At 46.5% G+C, this 21,443-nt stretch overlaps 1 protein-coding gene across 1 annotated transcript in view; it reads right to left on the minus strand.

Annotated features, from left to right (window-relative positions):
• DIAPH1 (diaphanous related formin 1) overlaps window positions 1-21,443 on the minus strand; it is a 978,623-nt gene that overhangs the window by 615,929 nt on the left and 341,251 nt on the right. The window contains exon 7 of the mRNA XM_069199475.1: window positions 19,371-19,434. Within this exon, the coding sequence (XP_069055576.1) occupies window positions 19,371-19,434 (64 nt within the window). The remainder of the gene's footprint in view (window positions 1-19,370; window positions 19,435-21,443) is intronic.

The following is a 21,443-nucleotide window of genomic DNA, read 5'->3' on the forward strand; positions in this document are numbered from 1 at the left end:
AGGATGAGGCGGAGGATAGAACGTGGACAAAGTAATTGCCTGAGCCAAATGGAAGGGTGAAACAACCTTCGGGAGGAAAGCAGCCTTGGTCCTCAACACCACCTTATCCCCATAAAAAGTTGTATAAGGGGGCTTTACTGATAAGGCCTGCAACTCACTCACTCTCCTTGCTGATGTTATAGCTATCAGGAAGACTGTTTTTAAAACCAAATACCTTAAGGGGCAAGAATGCATAGGTTCAAAAGGGGACCCCATAAGGAAAGTCAGGACCAAGGACAAATCCCATTGCGGCATAACGAATGGCTTTGGAGGATATTTATTTAGAAGACCTTTCAAGAATCTGATAACAATAGGGGATTTAAATAAAGATGGTTGGTCTGGAAGACATATGAAGGCTGACAAGGCCGATAAATAACCCTTAATGGTAGCCACTGCACAACCTTTCTGCGCTAGAGACAGAGCAAAAGACAAAACGTCCGATAGATGAGCATGCAAAGGATCAATCTGCCTCTCTCCACACCACGCAACAAATTTAGACCATCTATTAGCGTAGATAGATTTAGTGGAGTGTCGCCTGGCCGCTAATATAACATCCACTACCTCAGGTGGGAGAGAGAAGGAACTCAGGTTGCCCCGTTCAATCTCCAGGCATGTAGGTGCAGACTCTGGAGGTTGGGGTGTAGAACCTGCCCCTGCGACTGCGAGAGGAGGTCTGCCCTGAAAGGGAGACGGAGCGGAGGGCACATTGAGAGTTGGAGAAGGTCGGAGTACCATACCCTCCTTGGCCAATCCGGAGCTATTAGGATGACTAGAGCCCGGTCCTGGCGAATCTTCCTCAATACTCGAGGAATCAAGGGTATGGGAGGAAACGCGTAAAGCAACTGGCCGCACCAGGTTATTTGAAACGCGTCCCCCAACGCTCCCTGCATCGGATACTGGAGGCTGCAGAATAACGGACAATGCGCGTTCTCTCGAGTGGCAAACAGATCTACCCGAGGAAACCCCCACCTCTGGAAGATTAAACGGACTTGATCTGGATGGAGACGCCACTCGTGGTCTGCTGAGAAATGGCGACTGAGACTGTCCGCACGCACGTTCAAGACTCCGGCCAGATGGTTTGCTATCAAGCAAATCTGATGGTCCTTTGCCCAGGACCATAGTCGAAGAGCTTCTCTGCAGAGAAGGTACGACCCCACTCCTCCCTGCTTGTTTATGTACCACATCGTGGTAGTATTGTCCGTTAGGACCTGTACCGACTGACCACGAAGGGAAGGGAGGAAGGCCTTGAGAGCCAGACGTACAGCCCGTAACTCTAACAGATTGATGTGAAACATCTGTTCCTCTGGAGACCAAAGACCTTTGATCTCCAGATCCCCCAGATGAGCTCCCCACCCTAGAGTGGAAGCATCCGTTATGACTGTGGCCACTGGTGGCGACTGCTGGAACGGCTTTCCTTGTGAAAGATTGTTGCTTGCAATCCACCACTTCAAATCCACAGCAGCATCTCTGGAGATCTTGACAGTACTCTCTAGATCCCCTTTGTGTTGAGACCACTGCCTTCGGAGGCACCACTGAAGAGCCCTCATGTGCCAGCGAGCATGCGTGACCAACAGAATGCAGGAGGCAAACAGACCGAGCAGACGAAGGACCTTGAGGACTGGAACTACCGCTCCATTTAGAAACATTGGAACCAAATCCTGAATATCTTGAATCCGCTGACGCGGAGGAAAGGCCCGACCCAATGTTGTATCCAGTACTGCCCCTATGAACAGGAGGCGCTGAGAGGGCTCTAGGTGAGATTTGGGCTCGTTCACCGAAAAACCCAGGTCGAACAACAACTGGGTTGTTGACTGCAGATGATGCGACACAAGCTCCGGGGACTTGGCTTTGATCAACCAGTCGTCCAAGTAAGGGAATACTGCTATCCCCTTCCTTCTGAGCTCTGCCGCAACCACCGACATCACCTTCGTGAAGACTCGAGGTGCTGAAGTAAGACCAAACGGAAGGACCGCAAACTGATAGTGCTGCGATCCCACCACAAACCGGAGATACTTCCTGTGTGACTTGAGTATCGGGATATGAAAGTAAGCATCCTGCAAGTCGACAGACACCATCCAGTCTTCCTTGTTCAACGCCAAGAGCACCTGTGCTAGGGTCAGCATCTTGAACTTTTCCTGCTTGAGGAACCAATTCAAGATCCTCAGGTCCAGGATTGGTCTCAAACGACCATCCTTCTTGGGAATCAGGAAATACCTTGAGTAACATCCTCGACCCCTTTCCTGCTCTGGGACCAACTCCACTGCGCCCTTTGAAAGGAGGGCTTGTACCTCCTGTTCTAGCAACAGGAGGTGTTCTTCTGAACAATAAGAAGGACGGGGCGGGATGAGGGGCGGGAACTCCCGAAAGGGAAGGGTGTAGCCTTTTCCCACAATACTGAGAACCCAAGTGTCCGTTGTAACAGTCTTCCATTTGGTGAGAAAATGCTGTAATCTTATCCCTACAGGAGAGGAGTGAGTGGGAAATGGTGGAAGCCTAAGGCTGCTTCCCCTGCTGCACCCCGCCAGAGGATGAGGAAGAGGCAGAGTGCTGCTGAGAGGCTCCTCTGGTGCGGACCCTACCTCTCCCCCTAAAAGATCTATAGGGATGGGAAGAGGCAGGTTGCTGATATCTTCCCCGAAAGGAAGAGGAGGAAGAGCCACGCCCAAATCCACGAAACCTCCTGAAAAATCTGGAAGAGGCCGTGGAAGAAGGAGCTTGGAGCCCTAACGACTTAGCCGTGGCCCTGCTTTCCTTAAAACGTTCCAAGGCCGAATCAGCCTTGGCTCCAAACAGTTTGTCCCCATTAAACGGGAGATCCAACAATGTGGACTGTACATCTGCAGAAAAGCCCGAGTTACGGAGCCAGGCCTGTCTCCTTGCCACCACAGTTGTGCCCATTGCTCTGGCTACCGAGTCGGTGGTATCCAGTCCCGTCTGGATAATCTGGGTCGCAGCAGCCTGGGCATTTGAAACAAGATCCAAAAGACCCTGGGGAAGCTCTGTAAATGATGAGGAAATGTCATCCATCAGAGCATGAATATACCTCCCCAGGATACAGGTTGCATTGGTGGCTTTTAACGCCAAACTGCAGGACGAAAAAATCTTCTTGGACTGCGCCTCTAGTTTCTTAGAATCTCTGATCCCAGGCACCGTCGGGAAAGAACCAGGCGCTGACTTGGATGAACAGGAGGCCTGCACCACCAAGCTCTCTGGCGTAGGGTGTCTAGATAGAAAACCAGGGTCAGTCGGAGCCGCCCGATACCTCCTGGCCACGGCTCTGTGAACTGCTGGGGAAGATGCCGGCCTCTTCCACTCCTCTAACACCGGATCCAGCAGAGCGTCATTAAATGGCAAAAGATGCTCCGCCGCAGCTGAGGCCGGATGTAGCACCTCTGTTAAAAGGTTTTGTTTAGCCTCCACCACCGGCAAAGGCAGGTCCAAAAAACTAGCTGCCTTCCGTACCACTGCATGAAAGGAAGCAGCCTCCTCAGTGTATTCTCCCGGGGACGAAAGATCCCACTCAGGGGAAGTGTCCAGCCCACTGGCCGACTCCAGACCACGCAGCCCATCACCCGAGTCCTCTAGCTCTCCTTCCTCCAGGGCTCGTTGGTACTCCTGCTCCTCTAATACACGGAGAGCACGTCTCCTCGAATGAAGTCGTTGTTCAATACGCGGAGTCGACAATGCCTCCGCCGAAGTCGAAGATCGGCGCCGATCTTCAGAAGCCACCGACGCCGCGTCCGGCGCTACAGGTAACTTCGGCGCCGACGAAAGAGCAGCTGAAGCAGATGGACCCACCGGAGTCACAGGCCGAAATCCCGACGTCGACGGGATGGAAATCCCCGGGGCCAATCCTTCTGAAGCCACCGGAGCGGCCACCGGCGCCGACACTGGCGCCGAGCCCACGTTCCCAAAAGGGAGAAAGGGCATAAAGGGTGCCGGCCGAAGAGGCGCAGGATCACCCAATGAAAAGGCCAAAGGCCCAGCCGGAGCACCCCCTGGAGCCATCTGTTGGAAGATGGCATACATCGCATTCAAGAATGCGGAACTATCGGCTCCAGGGGTGGGAAAAGCCGGATACTGGGGTGCCTGTCTCGGAGGCGACCCCGACGCCGGCCTCGACGTCTGCAACGCCGGAGAAAACACCTGAGGCTCCAATACCTCAATCACCGACGCCTGTCCAGGTGAAGTTGGAGACGCCGGAGAGGGCAACGGCGTCGAAGGATGCGGCGTAACCGTGGGACTGATCTCCCATGTCCTTCGGCGCCGATCCGAAGACCTGGAACGAGTCTCCTTCGAATGACGCCGAGATTCTCTACGGCGCCGGGAGTCTCGATGACGCCGATGTCTTGGAGAAGAAGACTTCTTGTGATGCTTCTCCTTCGATTTCGCCATAAACAGCTTCGCCTCACGTTCCTTGAGGGCCTTTGGATTCATGTGCTGGCATGAATCACAAGTCGAGACGTCGTGGTCGGAGCTCAAACACCAAAGGCAATCGGAATGAGGATCCGTCACCGACATCTTGCCTCCACACTCACGACTAGGCTTGAATCCAGACTTTCTCTGCGACATTATTACCACAGCGAAAGACTACGCAGCACAAATACACTGTAACCACAAAAGTAACAGTTGCTCCCTCGAAGATAACCGTTTCGAATGCACGGAAAAAAGGGAACTGACGTCCGCACGTCGTCGAGGACCTCTTATTGCCTGTATGACGTCCGACGGCGTCGCGTGGGCTAGAGTGACGTCCTCGTCGACGTGCAGAGACTAGTAAGAAGATTTCCGTCGAATGCTGGCGCCATGGGAGTATTCATTAGGTGAGGAATCCACAGGTAGTTGTATCCATCAGAAACCTTGTTTTATAGTCTTGTAACATTTTCTGCAGGTCCTGCACCAGCGGGGTAGGTATTTGTAGATTGCTTTGTCTCTTTTGATAATCACAGCGTTCATAGAGAAGTGTGACTCTTGGACTTCTGTAGCCACAGACGTAGCCTGCCTTTCCTGTCCTATAGCTTTTTTGAGGAAAAAGTTTTACAAATTTTGCATTCATTCAACTAATGACTTGGGTAAAGGCAGTAAAGGCACTCCTTATGGGGATCTTCAACATGAACGCTTCTTGCCACAGTATTTGCAAGCTCTAAATAAACACTTTTTAGAAGTGTCAGACATTTTGAAGATCAAGTAAGATCAAGAAATGTGAAAAACTGAGCAGAGCTCAGGGAGAATCCCTTCACACGGCACGCGGGACAAAATCTGACGGAAACAGCCTCTCTGGGGAGTGCTCTAGAGGGTGCCGTCGCCTTGATTGGTCATAGTTCAAGTTTAGTCCCTTTTAAAAAGGGTCATGGATATGTTGTTAAAGACATTGTTTATTACCATTAAGGCCTATTATAATGATTCACACTGCCAAGTTATGGTAACGTGGGACTCCTTTGTCGACGACGGGGAATGATTCAAGCATGTGAATCTATGAAAGACCCAATACTGGATAAACAGGTTTCTACTCTGTTTATAACAGGTAAACAAACAGTATAGCCTGCTATTTCACTAACGGTTTTCAAGAGGCATGCTCCCATTTGGGAAAAAAAAGTATTGTAATGTTCATTGCAACAAAAAAGACGTGCAATATACAGAATGAATAAAAAGTAATGTGTGTTTTAGCCCAAATCAGGCATTTCAGGGTTCTGGCAACAGTTATATACCACTACCCCAACACTGCATTAACAGAGCAGAATATTTATTGCTAAACCTAGATAGAAATGATAAAATGATCAAATACTGTCTTGGCAGGATTTTCACAACAACATAATACAGGAGAGCAAAGGTTAAGCAGTTTCAGAACTGCAGTTTTACACGATATTGTTTGGGGTAAAGGGCAACAAGTTTTCATGTTTATTTTGTCCTTGGGACAAGTAGGCCCAATCCCTGCAGCACAAACCTTTGGCTGCCAGTTTACAAAAGAGGGTAACCTGTCTGCAGTTGAGAGAATGTGGGTCCATATGTTAACGCTGTTCGAACTTGTATTTATGGTTCATTAACCCCTTGGGTGCCCTGGACGTGACGGTTACGTCTTGGGCAGCATCTCTCAGGTGTCCAGGATGTAACTGTTACATCCAGGTAGGGGCCCTCGGGGGAAGCGCTAGCGCTCCTCCCGGGGAACTCGCACCCCCTGTCCCCTAGGCAGGGATGGAAGGGGAATTGCTTTCCCTTCCTGCCCCTGCAACTTCCTTGGCTCCCGCCCACGGCGTCTGAAGACGTAAGTGCGAGATTGCGCGCTGACCTCATCAGAGGCCTACCCCTGCATTTCTCCTCCGATCACGTGGAGGGGGCGAGAGAGGCATGAAAGGAGAGGAAATGCCTTTCAGGCGATCAGGCCGCAGATATGCCACTAGACAAATTTGTTTTAGGCCATTTCTTGGGGGCAGACTGGCCTATTTTTATCAGGCCAATCTGTCCCCAAGGGGGACAGAAACCACTAGCCACCAGGGATTTTTTTTTTGCACCAATTTCACACAACGGGGGCAACCCCTTAGGCAAAAGTCGCACCCCTGGGAGGGCAAATTTATTTTAGGCCATTTCAGCCCCCCTTGGGGGCAGATCTACCTATTTCTATTAGGCACCAGGGACTGGTGTGTGTATATGTGTGTGTGTGTGTGTGTGTGTGTGTTTTGTATGGGGGGGGGGGGGGGGTGGGGGGGGCAGCCCCTTGGACAAGGGTCGCTCCGCACGGGGGGACACTACTGTTGGCCATATCTGCCCCTCCTTGGGGGCAGATTGGCCTACTTGTGAAAGTCCCAACAGCTCCAAAGGGGGCAGAAAGCACACCAGAGACCAGGGAATATTTAAAAAAAAAAAAAAAAAGAGAGGGTGGGGGTATGCCCATACCCCCACCCCAAATAAATGGGGCCAAAGTTGTTCTGCCCATCAGTGGACAGATGGGGCAATTTCCCCAGATTCACTCCCGGGGGGAAAAGAGGGAGAAAACCTAATAAATGCCAGAGAATAAAAAATAAAATAGTGGGGCGGTGGCTACCAACCAGTATGGGCATGGTTATGCCACCACCCCAAATGAAGGGGGTAACAGTCCCCCCCCCCCCCCCAGCACACTAAAACATCTTATCCCATGGCAAGCAAAAGGACATTTGATTATTTTGGGTTTTACATTTGGGCTATGAGAGCTTGGCTAACTCTCAAAATCGTCTCACTTGGAATAGTGAGGGCTGCACTTTTTGGACTTTGGGACACTGCCATGTAGAAAAATCAACAAGACCTAGACACATCTTAAAACTAAATATCTGGGTGATTCCAGGGTGGTGTGCTTCACATGCACCCTTCACCATTTTCTTACCCACAATGCCCTGCAAACCTCCAACTTTGCTGGAAATCACACATTTTTGCCACATTTTTGTGATGGAACCTTCCGGAATCTGCAAAAATCCACAAAATTCCTACGACTCAGCATTGTCTCATCTAAACCGATAAAAATTCTGCCCCACTTATCAGCCTAAAAATGTTTCTTTTTCCAACTGCCCTTTTGGACCCGCTTTGGTTCCTCCTCAATTTCGACATGTTTTTGGCTCTTCCCTGTCACAGGCACTTGGCCCACCTATACAAGTGAGGTATCATTTTTACCAGGAGACTAAGGGGAACGTTGGGTGGTAGGAAATGTATCCTTGTGTGGTGATCCCACACAGAAATGTAGGGAAAATGTGATTTTTTAAAGATAAATTTGAAGTTTGCTGAGGTTCTGGGTAGGAAAACATTAGGGGATCCACACCTCCCTGGACTCCCTCAGGTGTCTAGTTTTCAGAAATGTTTGGGTTTGGTAGGTTTCCCTATACAGCTGCTGAGCCTAAGACCAAAAACACAGGTCCCTCTGACCCCCTTCCCCCACACATATTCCTCCACCCACCTGCAGAAACAGGTAGTTTTGTATTTGATAATTTTTATGTGTCCACATAGCGCTTTGGGGCATTTCCTTTTGCGGGTACTAGGCCTACCCACACAAGTGAAGTACCATTTTTATCAGGAGTCTTTGGGGAATGCTGGGTGGAAGGAAATGTGTGGCTCCTCTCAGATTCCAGAACTCTGCCACCAAAATGTGAGGTAAAAGTGTTTTTTTGGCCAAATTGTGAGGTTTGTTAAGGATTCTGGGTAACAGAACCTGGTGAGAGCCCAAGTCAAATTGCCCTTTTGGACCCGCTTTGGTTCCTCCTCAATTTCAACATGTTTTTGGCTCTTCCCTGTCACAGGCACTTGGCCAACCTATACAAGTGAGGTATAATTTTTACCAGGAGACTGAGGGGAACGTTGGGTGGTAGGAAATTTGTCCCGGTGTGGTGATCCCACACAGAAATGTAGGGAAAATTTGATTTTTTTAAAGCTAAATTTGAAGTTTGCTGAGGATTCTGGGTAGGAAAACATTAGGGGATCCACGCAAGTCACACCTCCCTGGACTCCCTCAGGTGTCTAGTTTTCAGAAATGTTTGGGTTTGGTAGGTTTTCCTATACGGCTGCTGAGCCTAAGAACAAAAACGCAGGTCCCTCTGACCCCCCCCCCCCCCACACACACATTCCCCCAGCCCCCCTGCAGAAACGGTTTGATAATTTTTATGTGTCCACATAGCACTTTGGGGCATTTCATTTTGCGGGTACTAGGCCTACCCACACAAGTGAGGTACCACTTTTATCAGGAGTCTTTGGGGAACCCAAGTGGAAGGAAATTTGTGGCTCCTCTCAGATTCCAGAACTTTGCCAATGAAATGTCAGGAAAAAGTGTTTTTTTTGGCCAAATTGTGAGGTTTGCAAAGGATTCTGGGTAACAAAACCTGGTGACAGCCCCACAAGTCACCCATTCTTGGATTCCCCGAGGTGTCTAGTTTTAAAAAATCCACAGGTTTGGTAGGTTTTCCTAGGTGCTGGCTGAGCTAGGGATCAAAATCCACAGCTATGCACTTTCCAAAAAACATGTCAGTTTTTAATGTAAAAATGTGATGTGGCCATGTTGCGTTTCCTATCGAGGGCATTAGGCCTCCTCACGCAAGTGAGGTACCATTTTTATCAGGAGACTTGGGGGAACACAGAATAGCAGAACAAGTGTTATTGTCTCTTGTTTTTCTCTACATTTGTTCCTACCAAATGTGAGGCAGTGTGTAAAAAAGACGTCTATTTGAGAAATGCCCTGCAATTCACATGCTAGTATGGGCACCCCGGAATTCAGAGATGTGCAAATAACCACTGCTTCTCAACACCTTATCTTGTGCCCATTTTAGAAATACAAAGGTTTTCTTGATACCTATTTTTCACTCTTTACAGTTCAGCAAATTAAGTGCTATATACCCGGTATAGAATGAAAACCCATTGCAAGGTGCAGCTCATTTATTGGCTCTGGGTACCTAGGGATCTTGATGAACCTACAAGCCCTATATTTCCCCACAACCAGAAGAGTTCAGCAGACGTAACGGTATATTGCTTTAAAGAAATCTGACACTGCAGGAAAACGTTAGAGTAAAACGTGGAGAAAAATGGTTGTTTTCACCTCAATTTCAATATTTTGTTTTTATTTCAGCTGTTATTTTCTGTAGGACAACCTTGTAGGATCTACACAAATGAACCCTTGGTGAATCCAGAATTTTGTCTAACTGGAAGGAGGCTGAAAGCACCAAAAATAGTAAAAATGGGGATTGTTCCAGTAAAATGCCAAAATTGTGTTGAAAAATGTGTTTTTCTGATTCAAGTCCGCCCGTTCCTGAAAGGTGGGAAGATGGTGATTTCAGCACCAGAAACCCTTTGATGATGGCATTTTCAGGGGAAAAACCACAAGCCTTCTTCGGCAGCCCTTTTTTCCCATTTTTTGGGAAAAAACGAAATTGTCACTGTATTTTGGCTAATTTCTTGGTCTCCTCCAGGGGAAACCACAAACTCTGGGTACCATTAGAATCCCTAGGATGTTGGAAAAAAAGGACACAAATTTGGCGTGGATAGCTTATGTGGACAAAAAGTTATGAAGGCCTAAGCGCGAACTACCCCAAATAGCCAAAAAACGGCTCAGCACTGGGGGTGGGGGGGTTTAAGGCCCAGCAGCTAAGAGGTTAAGCACGCTTGAATGGGACTCATTTGTAATCAAGTTTATGGAATCAGATGAATGCATAAGGCCATCATACTGAACAGTTTAATCCCCAACCTAACCGTCTTTTCCTGCAATGCCTGAACCCTCTTCAGGGTAGGATATGCCATTGTTTTGACTGTGTTCAGATCTACCTATGGAAAGTATTTTACATTTCTGAGATTTGGAGGGTTGGGGACTTTTTCCAATTTACTGAACCCTAGCTGGTGTAGTACAGTTGCTGCCTTACAAATATTTGCTTGGCATTGCTCTAATGTGCTTGCTGCTACCAGGACTAGCATTTTGGTAAATGATCTCAACAATTTGTGGCCAAAAGATAACACACGGAGTTGATATTATACCTTTCTCATCACGGACCTGAGATATCTTCTCTGTGATGGTGATATCATCATGTGGAAGTAGGTGTTATTTCAATTTATAGTCAGCAGGTAGCCCTTTTTCTCCAGTAAAGATATGACTTCCTGGAAAGTTGCCATCTGCAACATTTGGGCTTTGACGAACTTCTATACAAACCATAAATCCAGTGCTGGCTGCACATAATTAAATCATGTTTTGGGACCAGAAAGAAGAAACTGAGTAAACCTCTGCTCCCCTCCACTAGGGGTACTATTTCTTGTTTTCTACCCTGGATGTTACAGCTTCTGGGGTAGCTGACTTGCTGAACAACTCTCTGCCCTGTTAAAAGAAACTTGGAAGCAGTAGCGTATTTGTTTTTTTCTACAGACAGGACTCAATATCTCCAAGACAAAACTTGTCTTCGCTGTCTAAATTCTTGGAGAGTGAATAGGTAATCCTTATTGAATTACCTAGAAAAGTGCTTCCCAAACGGTATGTCACAAGCTGATTTTTGGTGGGTTATGAAACTCAAGGCAATTAATAAAGATGCCTTTAAATTCGGTGTTTAACTTGTCACATTTGTCCATAAATCAAAAACAGATGTCCAATGTCGGGCTGCTTTATTCTTTTAACATGGGAATTGGGGATAACTTTTTTTTTCCCGACAGCAAAGTGAGAATAGTTTGTGCAGTAAATTATGTGACAACGTAGGATGTTGTTTTATTCTGCAATACACAGCGAATACAAGTATATGAACTGTAACCATCCAGCAGTTAGGAAAGCAAAAATGAAACACTTTTTGAAATTCTGGAGTGTACTGGAAACACACTTCAGAATTAGGATCAAAACAATGGGATCAAAACAAAAATCTAGACACGTAGTTGGTGATGCACAAATGATAAATATTGACGGAAACCCGATTTCCACACACCATCATTTGTGAGTTATATAGTTTTATCAGTAAAACTTTGCTTGTGCACATTTAGTGACCATTTCAATTGAAAACATGTTGTCTATAAATGACAATGCTCTACCACACGATGCTTTAATTAAATTAAAAAAAATTGCCTTGTGTCATGTACGTTAAATTAAGGTAGGTCCCAAAAGTTTGTTTCTTTAAAAAGAGGGTCATGGTTCAAACAAATTTGGGAATCACTGACCTAGAAGAAAATTGGTTACTTATCTGTAACTATAGTTCTCCAGTATTGGCATCTTTCATAGATTCACACGCTTGAATCATCCTAGACGTCGAGGTGGGACTCCCACTGTATTTTTTAATATAGCAGTAGGTGAACTACCTTAGGCCCTAATGGCAATGGACAGTCACTGTCATAGCTTATCTATGTTTAAAAAAAAAAAGACCACACTTGAACTACAACCAATCAAGCAACAGTATCCTCTAGAACACTCCCAACAGAGGCCAATTCTCTCAGATTTTCTAGTATGAGTATGAATTAAGTATTCATATGTTTGGGGAGAGGAGGGTGGGTTGCATGTGAATCTCGGTGGTCCAGGCCAGTGCCTTCTCTTGGATACCGGCGTCATGGAGGCGTGCTGATAGGGTGCGGTGGCAGACCGTGTCAAAGGCCGCTGATAGGTCCAGGAGGATGAGGGCGGCTGTTTCTCCTTTGTCCATCAGGGCGGTCTCGGTGCTGTGGTTACTGCGAAAACCGGATTGGGAAGGGTCCAGGATGTTGCTGACTTCGAGGTAGCAGGTCATCTGTTTGTTGACAATCTTCTCTGTCACTTTTGCCGGGAAAGGGAGCAGGGAGATGGGACGGAAGTTCTTGAGGTCCTTGGGGTCCGCCTTGGACTTCTTCAGAAGGGCGTTGATCTCGGCGTGCTTCCAGCTTTCTGGGAAGGTTGCTGTCTCGAAGGAACAGTTGATTGTTTACCGGAGGTGGGGCGCGATGGCTGCGCTGGCTTTGTTGAAGACGTGGTGAGGGCAGGGGTCCGATGGGGATCCGGAGTGGATGGAGTTCATGGTTTTGATGGTGTCTTCGTCGCTGACGCTGGACCAGACGGTCAGGCGACTGGTGCGAGTGGTAATCGCAGGGGTGGTGGACTCGGTGGTGGGTGCGGGGGGTCGGGGTTGAAGCTGTCGTGGATGTCAGTGATCTTGCGGTGGAAGAAGGTGGCCAGGGAGTCGCACAGGTCTTGAGATGGCGGGATGTCGTTGGTGATGGAGCTGGGGTTGAAGAGTTCTTTCACGATGCTGAAGAGCTCTTTGGTGTTGTGTGCGTTGTTGTCTAGGCGGTCCTTGAAGGCGGTCTTCTTGGCGGTCCTGATGAGTTGGTGATGTCTGCAGGTGGCGCTCTTGAGGGCTGTGTGGTTGTCTGGTGTTCGGTCGTGGAGCCATTTCTTCTCCAGCTTCCGACAGGTGTGCTTGGAGATCCAGAGGTCCTCGGTGAACCAGGCGGCTTTCTTGTTGGTGTGGTTGGTTATAAAGGTCTTGAGAGGGGCGAGGGTGTTGGCGTAGTCGTTGATCCACTGTGTGAGGTTGGTCGCGGCGGTGTCTGGGTCGGTGGGTGGTCTCAGGGCGAGGGCGGTAGTCAGTTGGTCCTCGGTGACCTTGCCCCAGCAGCAGCGTGGTAGCTGTTGGGTGCGGTGGTGTGTGGTGGGTTTTCTGAAGGTGAAGTGGACGCATCTGTGGTCGGTCCAGTGTGGTTCGGTGGTGTGGTTGAAAGAGACGTGGGGGCTTGCGGAGAAGATGGGGTCGAGCGTGTGTCCAGCGGCGTGGGTGTCGTTGCGAGCTGTTTGAGTCCGAGGTTGGCGATCAGGGCGGTGGAGTTGGCGGCGACGTCGTTCTCGAGGTGGAAGTTCAGGTCCCCGAGGAGGATGTAGCCCGTGGAAGCGAGGGCGTGGGTGCTGATGAGGTCGGCGATGGTGTCACTGAACTGTGGGCAGGGTCTGGGAGGTCTGTAGATGAGAGTTGCCCTGAGGGTGGTGTTGGGGTCAGTGTGGATCTGGAAGTGCATGTGCTCGGCAGTGGTGAGGGTGTCATTGGTGTTCGTTGAAATTTTGATGGAGTCTTTGTGGATGATGGCGATTCCTCCTTCCACTCCGTTGGTGCGGTCTCTGCGGGAGATCTTGTAGCCCTGTGGGATGGCTCTGGCGATGTCTGGTGCTGAGGTGGCGTTCAGCCAGGTCTCCGTCAGGAAGGCGACGTTGGGGGCGGTGGAGTCTAGGAGGTCCCAAAGTTCGATGGCGTGTTTGCGAGCGGAGCGGGTGTTGAGGAGGATGCAGCGGAGGTGGTTGGGTTCTCTGGCTGGTGGTGTGGAGGGTTGGATGCTGTTGAATCTGCAGTTCCGGCAGGTGAAAGGCCCCTGAGTGCGTTTCGGGGTGGCCCGGTAGCAGGGGTGGTCTCGTCTGGTGTTGAGTGCGTGGAGGGTGCTTGTGTCGTAGTGCAGTCTGGCGTTGCGGGGGGTGCGGGTTCCAGGGGTTCTGGTGCTGGGTGCGGTCCAGGCGCAGACGGGCTTGCCTTCGCAGCCTCCATATGAGGGCAGAGGGAGGGAGGAGCAGCTGGGAGGTGGGAGCGGGCAGCCAATGGGAGTGAAGGGGGCGGGGGACAAGGGCTCAGCAGCAAGGGAAAAACCTGGGGAAAAACCCGGGGAAAAAACTGCGGGAAAAGATGGCAGGAGAGGGACAACAGAGCACAGGGTTACAGAAAGCAAAACACAGGGGCACAGAATGAAAAAACGAAGTGGCACAGAAGCCAAGCGCAGGGGTACAGAAAAAAGGGAGCGAGTAGTCAGGCGGCAAAAGCGGCAACGGAGGTTCAACCCACAGGGGGCTGAGTGGCAGATGGGGGGAGCGACCTGCCTGGTGACAGGGTCAAAGGTCGCTCTCTACCACTGCTTCGCGGCCTCCATATGAGGGCAGACGGAGGGAGGAGCAGCTGGGAGGTGGGAGCGGGCGGCCAATGGGAGTGAAGGGGGCGGGGCAGCAGGGGCTCAGCAGCAAGGTAAAAACCCGGGGAAAAAACGGCGGGAGAGGGACAACAGAGCACATGGGTACAGAAAGCAAAACACAGGGGCACAGAATGAAAAAAACGAAGTGGCACAGAAGCCAAGCGCAGGGGTACAGAACAAAAGGAGCGAGTAGTCAGGCGGCAAAAGCGGCAACGGAGGTTCAACCCACAGGGGGCTGCGTGGCAGATGGGGGGAGCGACCTGCCTGGTGACAGGGTCAAAGGTCGCTCCTCCAAGACATTCCTTCACAAAATTCACATTGAGAGTAACTGACAGACAGAACACACACTTGTCCTGTCTGACACTTGTCAAACTGGTCCTTCTCTGAATTCTGTTCAATGTACGAAAAAACATTTTTAAATAATGAGGGCACAACCTGAAAGCCGTGAGGCTTGGCAGGACAAAAAATGAGGTTCCTTCTCTGCCCAAAAAAATATCAAACCGTTAAAGACTGATGAATAATGTGTGACAAAATAATAAAGCAGATTTACAGTCAGAAGAATGTTTAAAAAACCCAGTAAAGTGCTCCAGGCTCATTTGCATGTGGCAGGGAAACAATTAAAGCAACTGCTAGTACAAAACCATGAAGGACTTTTGAGGCTACATTGACAGAGTAGTGTCTAATGTATCACATCTCGTAAACTGCTGCCTACATGACTCCAATTCGCTTTTTCTCTGAATAACTTTTTTTAAAAGACTTCGGGAAAGTTAGTCTCTCCCAATTTGCCATTTTTTATAACAAACAAGTGAAATTCAGTCAATATAAAATATAGACAAACATGTAAAAATGTAACTTTAAAAAGGAGGGGTTGTGCTAGAAAGTTAACAATTTGTAAAGGAGCTCTGAAATATGTATGGATCGCACTGTTCAAGAACTGTGACTTAAATGACGGTCCCTGGAAGAAAAGGAAATGGATGGCCTTTCTTCAACACATTTCTATTTTTTTTTAAATAATAGGTAATGAATAAACTGCATTTACCGTTTTTTTTTTTGTTTTTTTTAAAGGGGGATTGAGTGTGTTTCCAGAGCTAGAAAATACGCTTTAGTATGCAGCAAATAAGAGGAGCACTGGCGAACCTACAAACAAACTCTTATCGCCCGAAGTGTAAACTGCTGCTAAGTCCAAATTTTTACAGCTTTTTTCTAGCAGTTTGATGGAAGATGCCAATAAGCCTTAAATGTTTAGCTACCATATCTGTGTACATGTACACATTTCGAGGATTCCCACCAGGATCAGCTAAATCGCAAAGTAGGACAAGCACAGGTTCAGACGGATTAATAAGAACAAGAAAACTAACAGAGTTACCAAATACTGAATAAAAGCTTAGCCACGAACCCAGTTAGGATTTAGGGCTGATGGTGTCCCTTTTGAGGGGTACGTTCACTGATAAGGGGGAGGGTGCATGGGCATAATCAAGGGACAGGGGGTGGCGTGGGCTAGTCAGAGCATTTTTTGTAAAACGGGTGCCAGGACATGCTTAGAAGCCTGAAGCCGGAGCAAATGAATATCGGGTGCCGGTTACCAAGGAAGCAGTCTTGATTTCACCTAAAGTCCCTTTCATTCACCACTAGACAGCCTCACGTCCCTTGTATCGCACTCTTGAAGGTATTTTTTTGTTTAATCTCTGTTTTCTCCTTTAGTCACTGTTTTGCCGACTTTATCTTCTGCTTGCTTTCCCCCTTTTCCGTATTTGTGTCTCTGTTCCTCTGGATCAAAGTCTGATGAGGAAAACTAAGTGGAGGACCCAAAACCTGAAACCACTGCCTCAAATTATACACTGGGGGCAGTGGGAGGGATTATGTTTGGATGAAAACAACAGCACTGTTGTAGACACTGGAAACACTAGTTACAACCCCTGTAGTGCGCTATAGCAAGTGAAGCATGTAGAAGTCTACTTCCACGTTAACAGCATTTCATACATTTCAGGCAATTTTTGCACTGTAACACCATGACCTTTAGCATCCTGCCGTTAACAGACATCGCTGCCACTTGGGCACTACCTTTCCGATTCCTCATCCCTAGTCTAAAGGTCCCATGGACGACTTCTAGGGATCTCCAAGGGTCGCAGATGAGACCCCTGGCTTGCCCTTTGCGACCCCTGGAAATCAGGTCCTGGAACACAGTGGTAGCACATCCCTACTGAGGTCGGTGGGGCTCCTTTCTCCCTGTTTTCTTTCACTTCTTAAATACATTAATAGTAAATATTGTTTATTCACTATTAGTATAATAATAAAAAACGGAGTGCATTTAATGGAATATAGCCATCCTGGCAGCTGAGGTAAGCAAATAAAATGCTTATAAATGTATGTTGTGTGCGTGCTTGAGGGTGAGTGTTTACGTGAGAAAGTGTGTTCATGTGTGTATATGTAAGCATTTGTACGAGTGAAATTGAAGGTCAAAGGGCGCGTGATATCACTTCCGCTACCCCGAGCATTTTGGTGAACTGACGTTCAAGAAAGGCCCATACTAAATTCTTACGCAGTGTTTAATTTATTTTAAAAAAAGAAGTGCCAGAGATTTTCACAGCAGTCCGTTTCTGCTGGCACCAATCACAGCTTCTACCACAGCTGATGATCACATTCTAACAGGTGTGAGGCTTTGAACTATTCCGTGTCACCTCAAGCTACAGGGATGTCCCGGAAGTGCTAGTTTTACCATTTATTTAAAAGTATAATAAATAGTGAAATGTTCCGCAGATGTGCTCTTCTATAAAATAAAATAGAAGCAGTGCTGTCATGTGGTGTACTCTCATAAATATGTGCAGGTGTTTAGAAATAAGTGATAGTGCCGAGCACTGGGAAACACCGGCACAAATTAAACAATGATCATAGGTGGCCGAAAGACTTCTTAGGCATACTAGGTCCTTAAGTGAAGAGAAAACTATTGACTTCATCAGTATTTGACCCTAAAGGGCTTAGCTGCCCAGTGTACTACTGTAAGAAATTGTAATATCAGAGAAGGGTTTGAGCACCAACCTCAAATAACAATCAAAGTCCTTGTCAGGGAGAACCACTAGTCACTAAATAAGCCTGTGATTAACTCTCTAGTAATTTTGCATACAATGAGTCAGGCTTAACTTAAATGCAATGTGTGAAGTTTTTATATAGTATTCAAGTAGTAATCAAGTAACAACACAAGATCAATCCCAAACCAATTTAGAAAAATTGCAGTTAATTATTATAAATTAAATGACACCAAAATGACAAAATCCAATGAGCAGAACAAGACACAGAAGTTTTTAAAGTTTTAGAAACAAAAATTGCACCAAGGGAAGCAAACCTCCAACCTCAGTTATCTGTTCATACGGGACTGGAAAAAAAGTCCCAAGTTAAAGCCAACTGTGATAGAGTGCAGGCCAGATAAAAGACCAGTTTAGTCGTGTTGGAAGTTTTACCTTCCGACTTAGGTCGGGAGCTGCTTTGCAGAGAACTGCATCACTCTGGTTGGATGTGTTAAAGCTTTCACACAGGAGCTGCAGGTCTCTGCTTTGGATTTGGTGTCGAGAGCTGCATGATGTGGCTCTTTGTCACTCAGGGATGGAGCTTTCAGTGGGAGTGAGGGGGCCTCAAACGGAGGCCAGCAGAGGGGACCAGGTCAAATTCAGTTGGGTTTGGTCAGTTGGGCAGTTGTAGGGAAAAGGCCACTTGAAGCTTATTGTGTCCCTGTAGCTCAAACAGGAGATCAGCCAACTGACTCAAGGAGTCACTTCCGAGGATCTGGGTGCAAAAATGCTGGTCCAGTCTTCCTTCAAGTTTCAGACAGCAGGGCAGTTGTCCTTCTGATCTCCACAGGTCTAAGAATGTTCTGATTTCAGGTTCTACATTATACTAATTGTATGTCCAAGGGCAGACCTGTGGACATGTTTTACAGTGCTACTTTAGTGGGTGGCACAGAGTACTGTAGCCTTCTGGTATCACTTAATTTACAGGGCCTGGGTACCTGTAGTACCATATATAACGGACTTATAAGTAAGTTAAGTGTGCCAGGCTTAAAAGGGAGAGCACCAGCCCTTTATAACTTTTTAACAGGAGTAAGGTATGCAGAGTTTTGTGGCCAACAACGGTTTCAGCTAAAGGCAGTAAATCTGGGGAAATGGTCATTTGCACCACCCAAAAGCACTGACTTGTCCTTAGGCATGATGCATGAGATTTGCGTATTGACACAGCCAGAAAACACACACACATCAGGTCGGGCAGTCTTGTTTTTTTCCCGGTGATTCAACCGGTTCATAGAAGTTCAAATGATAAGGTTCCTGATGTACCCTTATTCAGTCCTTTGTGCATTCCACCCATTTAAAGGTAGTGTCTTGAGGCCCCAGATTAACAATCAGTCCAATAGAGGAGGTCTGCACAGTTAAAGGGCTAAATCTCTTGGCTATGAAAGTAGCTTTGATTACACTGCCTGCCTGTTCAGCAACCAAATGATTGTTTGGACAGGTTAGTTTACATTCCTTTCCTGAGCAGTTCTTGTTGAATCAACACAGGTCTTGGAAATTTTACACTGGCAAATCAATTGGTGTTATTAAATGAATATGCACTAGGTGTATTTTTATTAAAGGCAGGATATAAATATCAGCAGTGGCATTTATTTTGTTAATGCCCTTCTAACACTCAAAGTAGTCCCAAGTGATTTCACTAAGTGTGAACAATGAATGAAATGTAAACCCTCAGTGTTCTACTGAAAGATATAATTCATATAATTAACACACATGAATATACAATTAAAAGACACACAACAGCTGCATAATATACCTAACAAAAATGTATGTACTAAAGAAAGAATTCTGATTATTATTTCATTGTAAAATAACTCTCAAACCTACACTTGTTTGGTTCTTACACTAGTACAATGCTGTTAAGATCAAGTCGGGATGCTCATGCACATTCAGACTTACATTGTTATTCATGAACGCCTTTAAACACCTTATTATTTCATGCTGGTTTTTGACATCACTGTACCTGTAGAGACAGTAAAAAGCAAACATGCATTGTTAAACTAAGGGAACCATTTCCATTGTCACCACCATAACATTTAAAGAACATGTAATAGGAAAAATTATTTCGTTCCCACTCTGACACAACCACAAATAACTTAAGCTAACAACAGGAATTTGTACACATACATTGCAACTGCTGTCACCATCCCCAAATCTAAACATGAAGGCATTACACAAATGTCTATGGCTGGTTGCTAAAACTAGTAACTAACCCCCAACTCTCTGCTAATTGATTAATTTAGAATTCACCTCTGGAAAAGATTAAAAACAAACAATCTAAAATAACAGAGACTTGCCCATAGCTAACCTGACTGGAAGTTGGTTTCTTCGTTAAAGAGTCCCTAGAAAGTGGGTGATGATTCTTCTAATGTTTGGCATGGCAATACAGCACTAGGCAGTGCTGGTAAGGGGTGAGCCCCAAAAGGTCACTTGTCGAGTATGGTTATTGCCATTTTACTCCATGCAGTGCATAAACCAAAATGGTGGTGCAAGATGATTACAGCCTGCCCTGGGTTTAAGCAATGGTCAATGACCTAGTCTCAAAGTCCTCAGACTGTTGAGAGTTGAGAATTCTTTGAGAACCAAACAAACACCAGGGACTTTGTTGGATTATTAAGCAGAGTTCCTCTACTCCCAAGCAGGTTGCGGGGGTCCAGAATGGTTATCGTCAGACTACTACTCGATTGAGACAGCCCTGATAAAGTTGCATATTCCTAAAAGCCCTACTATGATCTTTACAAGCTCTTTTCAGAAGCAGACAAAAAAAACCTCTTAGAATGTTTCTCTCAGGCCCAGGACTCCGTTGCCTTAATGGGTGCTTTGTTAAAGATCAACCAGCAAGGATGACAACTGTCACAAGCACAGAAACATCAACCATTGACTTCATGCTACTACACTTTTCAAACTATCATATCTGTAAAAACTATAACCATAAATGATCACAAGTCAGAAAAATGACCACAACTCTCAACAAATCACACAATCATCAGCATACTTCCTTTAAGTCATCCTAATGCCCGAATAACAAAGCATAATATTCTAACAAGAAGAAAGTTGAATGGACCAACAATATAAGCTCAAAGCTGGTGCAATTTACATATCATCCAATTAGGAGTAATGCAGCAGAAGACTTGGAATGCTCAAAATCCAATGATACAAATTGGATCGCCATATGCGAAACACTAGAAATAGTATTCTGTTTTTTATCTGCCTTCCCTTACCACAAAGCATTCCTTCAAGAACACGAGCTGTTACAAGTGGAATAATCTGACAAATGCCAACAGCAAAAAATATTTCAGGAGGAAACTAAGGCTCACTCTTCTACTCCCAACAAAACTTAGACAGTAAATATTCCATAAACCATCTGAAATACATAGATATGAGAATCATTAAGCATTTCAAAATTTCTGAACAAGATAAAAGGTGGGATAAAACACAATCCGCACTAAAGAGCCAAAGCAATTTGGGGTTCGGGCTGGCTCAGGAGCATCAGCCAGTAGGTCAGTTACCAATGTCTATCTGGTTTGTAACCTGGGAAACCTATCTGAAACAGCTTTTCTCCAGTTCAATCCCCTCACCTGAATTAGCCTTTATATATACTAATAAAGGGTTAGCTATAACCAAAGAAGAAATGAAAACTTTGACCAACTAATGCAGAAATTCCTATGCTCCAGGGCCTAATGGGATGTCAATTAAGGTAATCAAATAGAATCCATCACTATGGGGGTCGCCTATTAAAGCCCTTATTCAATCATTCAACTCAGGACAAGAACCTCCTGCTTGAAAATGGTCAATTATCCAACAGATTCATAATAAAAGACCTTAAAATTCCCTGCAAAGATTGATTCCGTGACCATCATGATCATCCCAAAAATCGACCAACCATAGACACAAATGCAAGGCACTGCACCCCATCTCTTTGTTAAATACGGAACTTAAAATCTTTGCAGAGCTTCTTACACTCAGCCTTAA

Source organism: Pleurodeles waltl, chromosome 7, assembly GCF_031143425.1.
Source record: "Pleurodeles waltl isolate 20211129_DDA chromosome 7, aPleWal1.hap1.20221129, whole genome shotgun sequence".
In the NCBI taxonomy this organism is placed as follows: Eukaryota; Metazoa; Chordata; class Amphibia; order Caudata; family Salamandridae; genus Pleurodeles; species Pleurodeles waltl.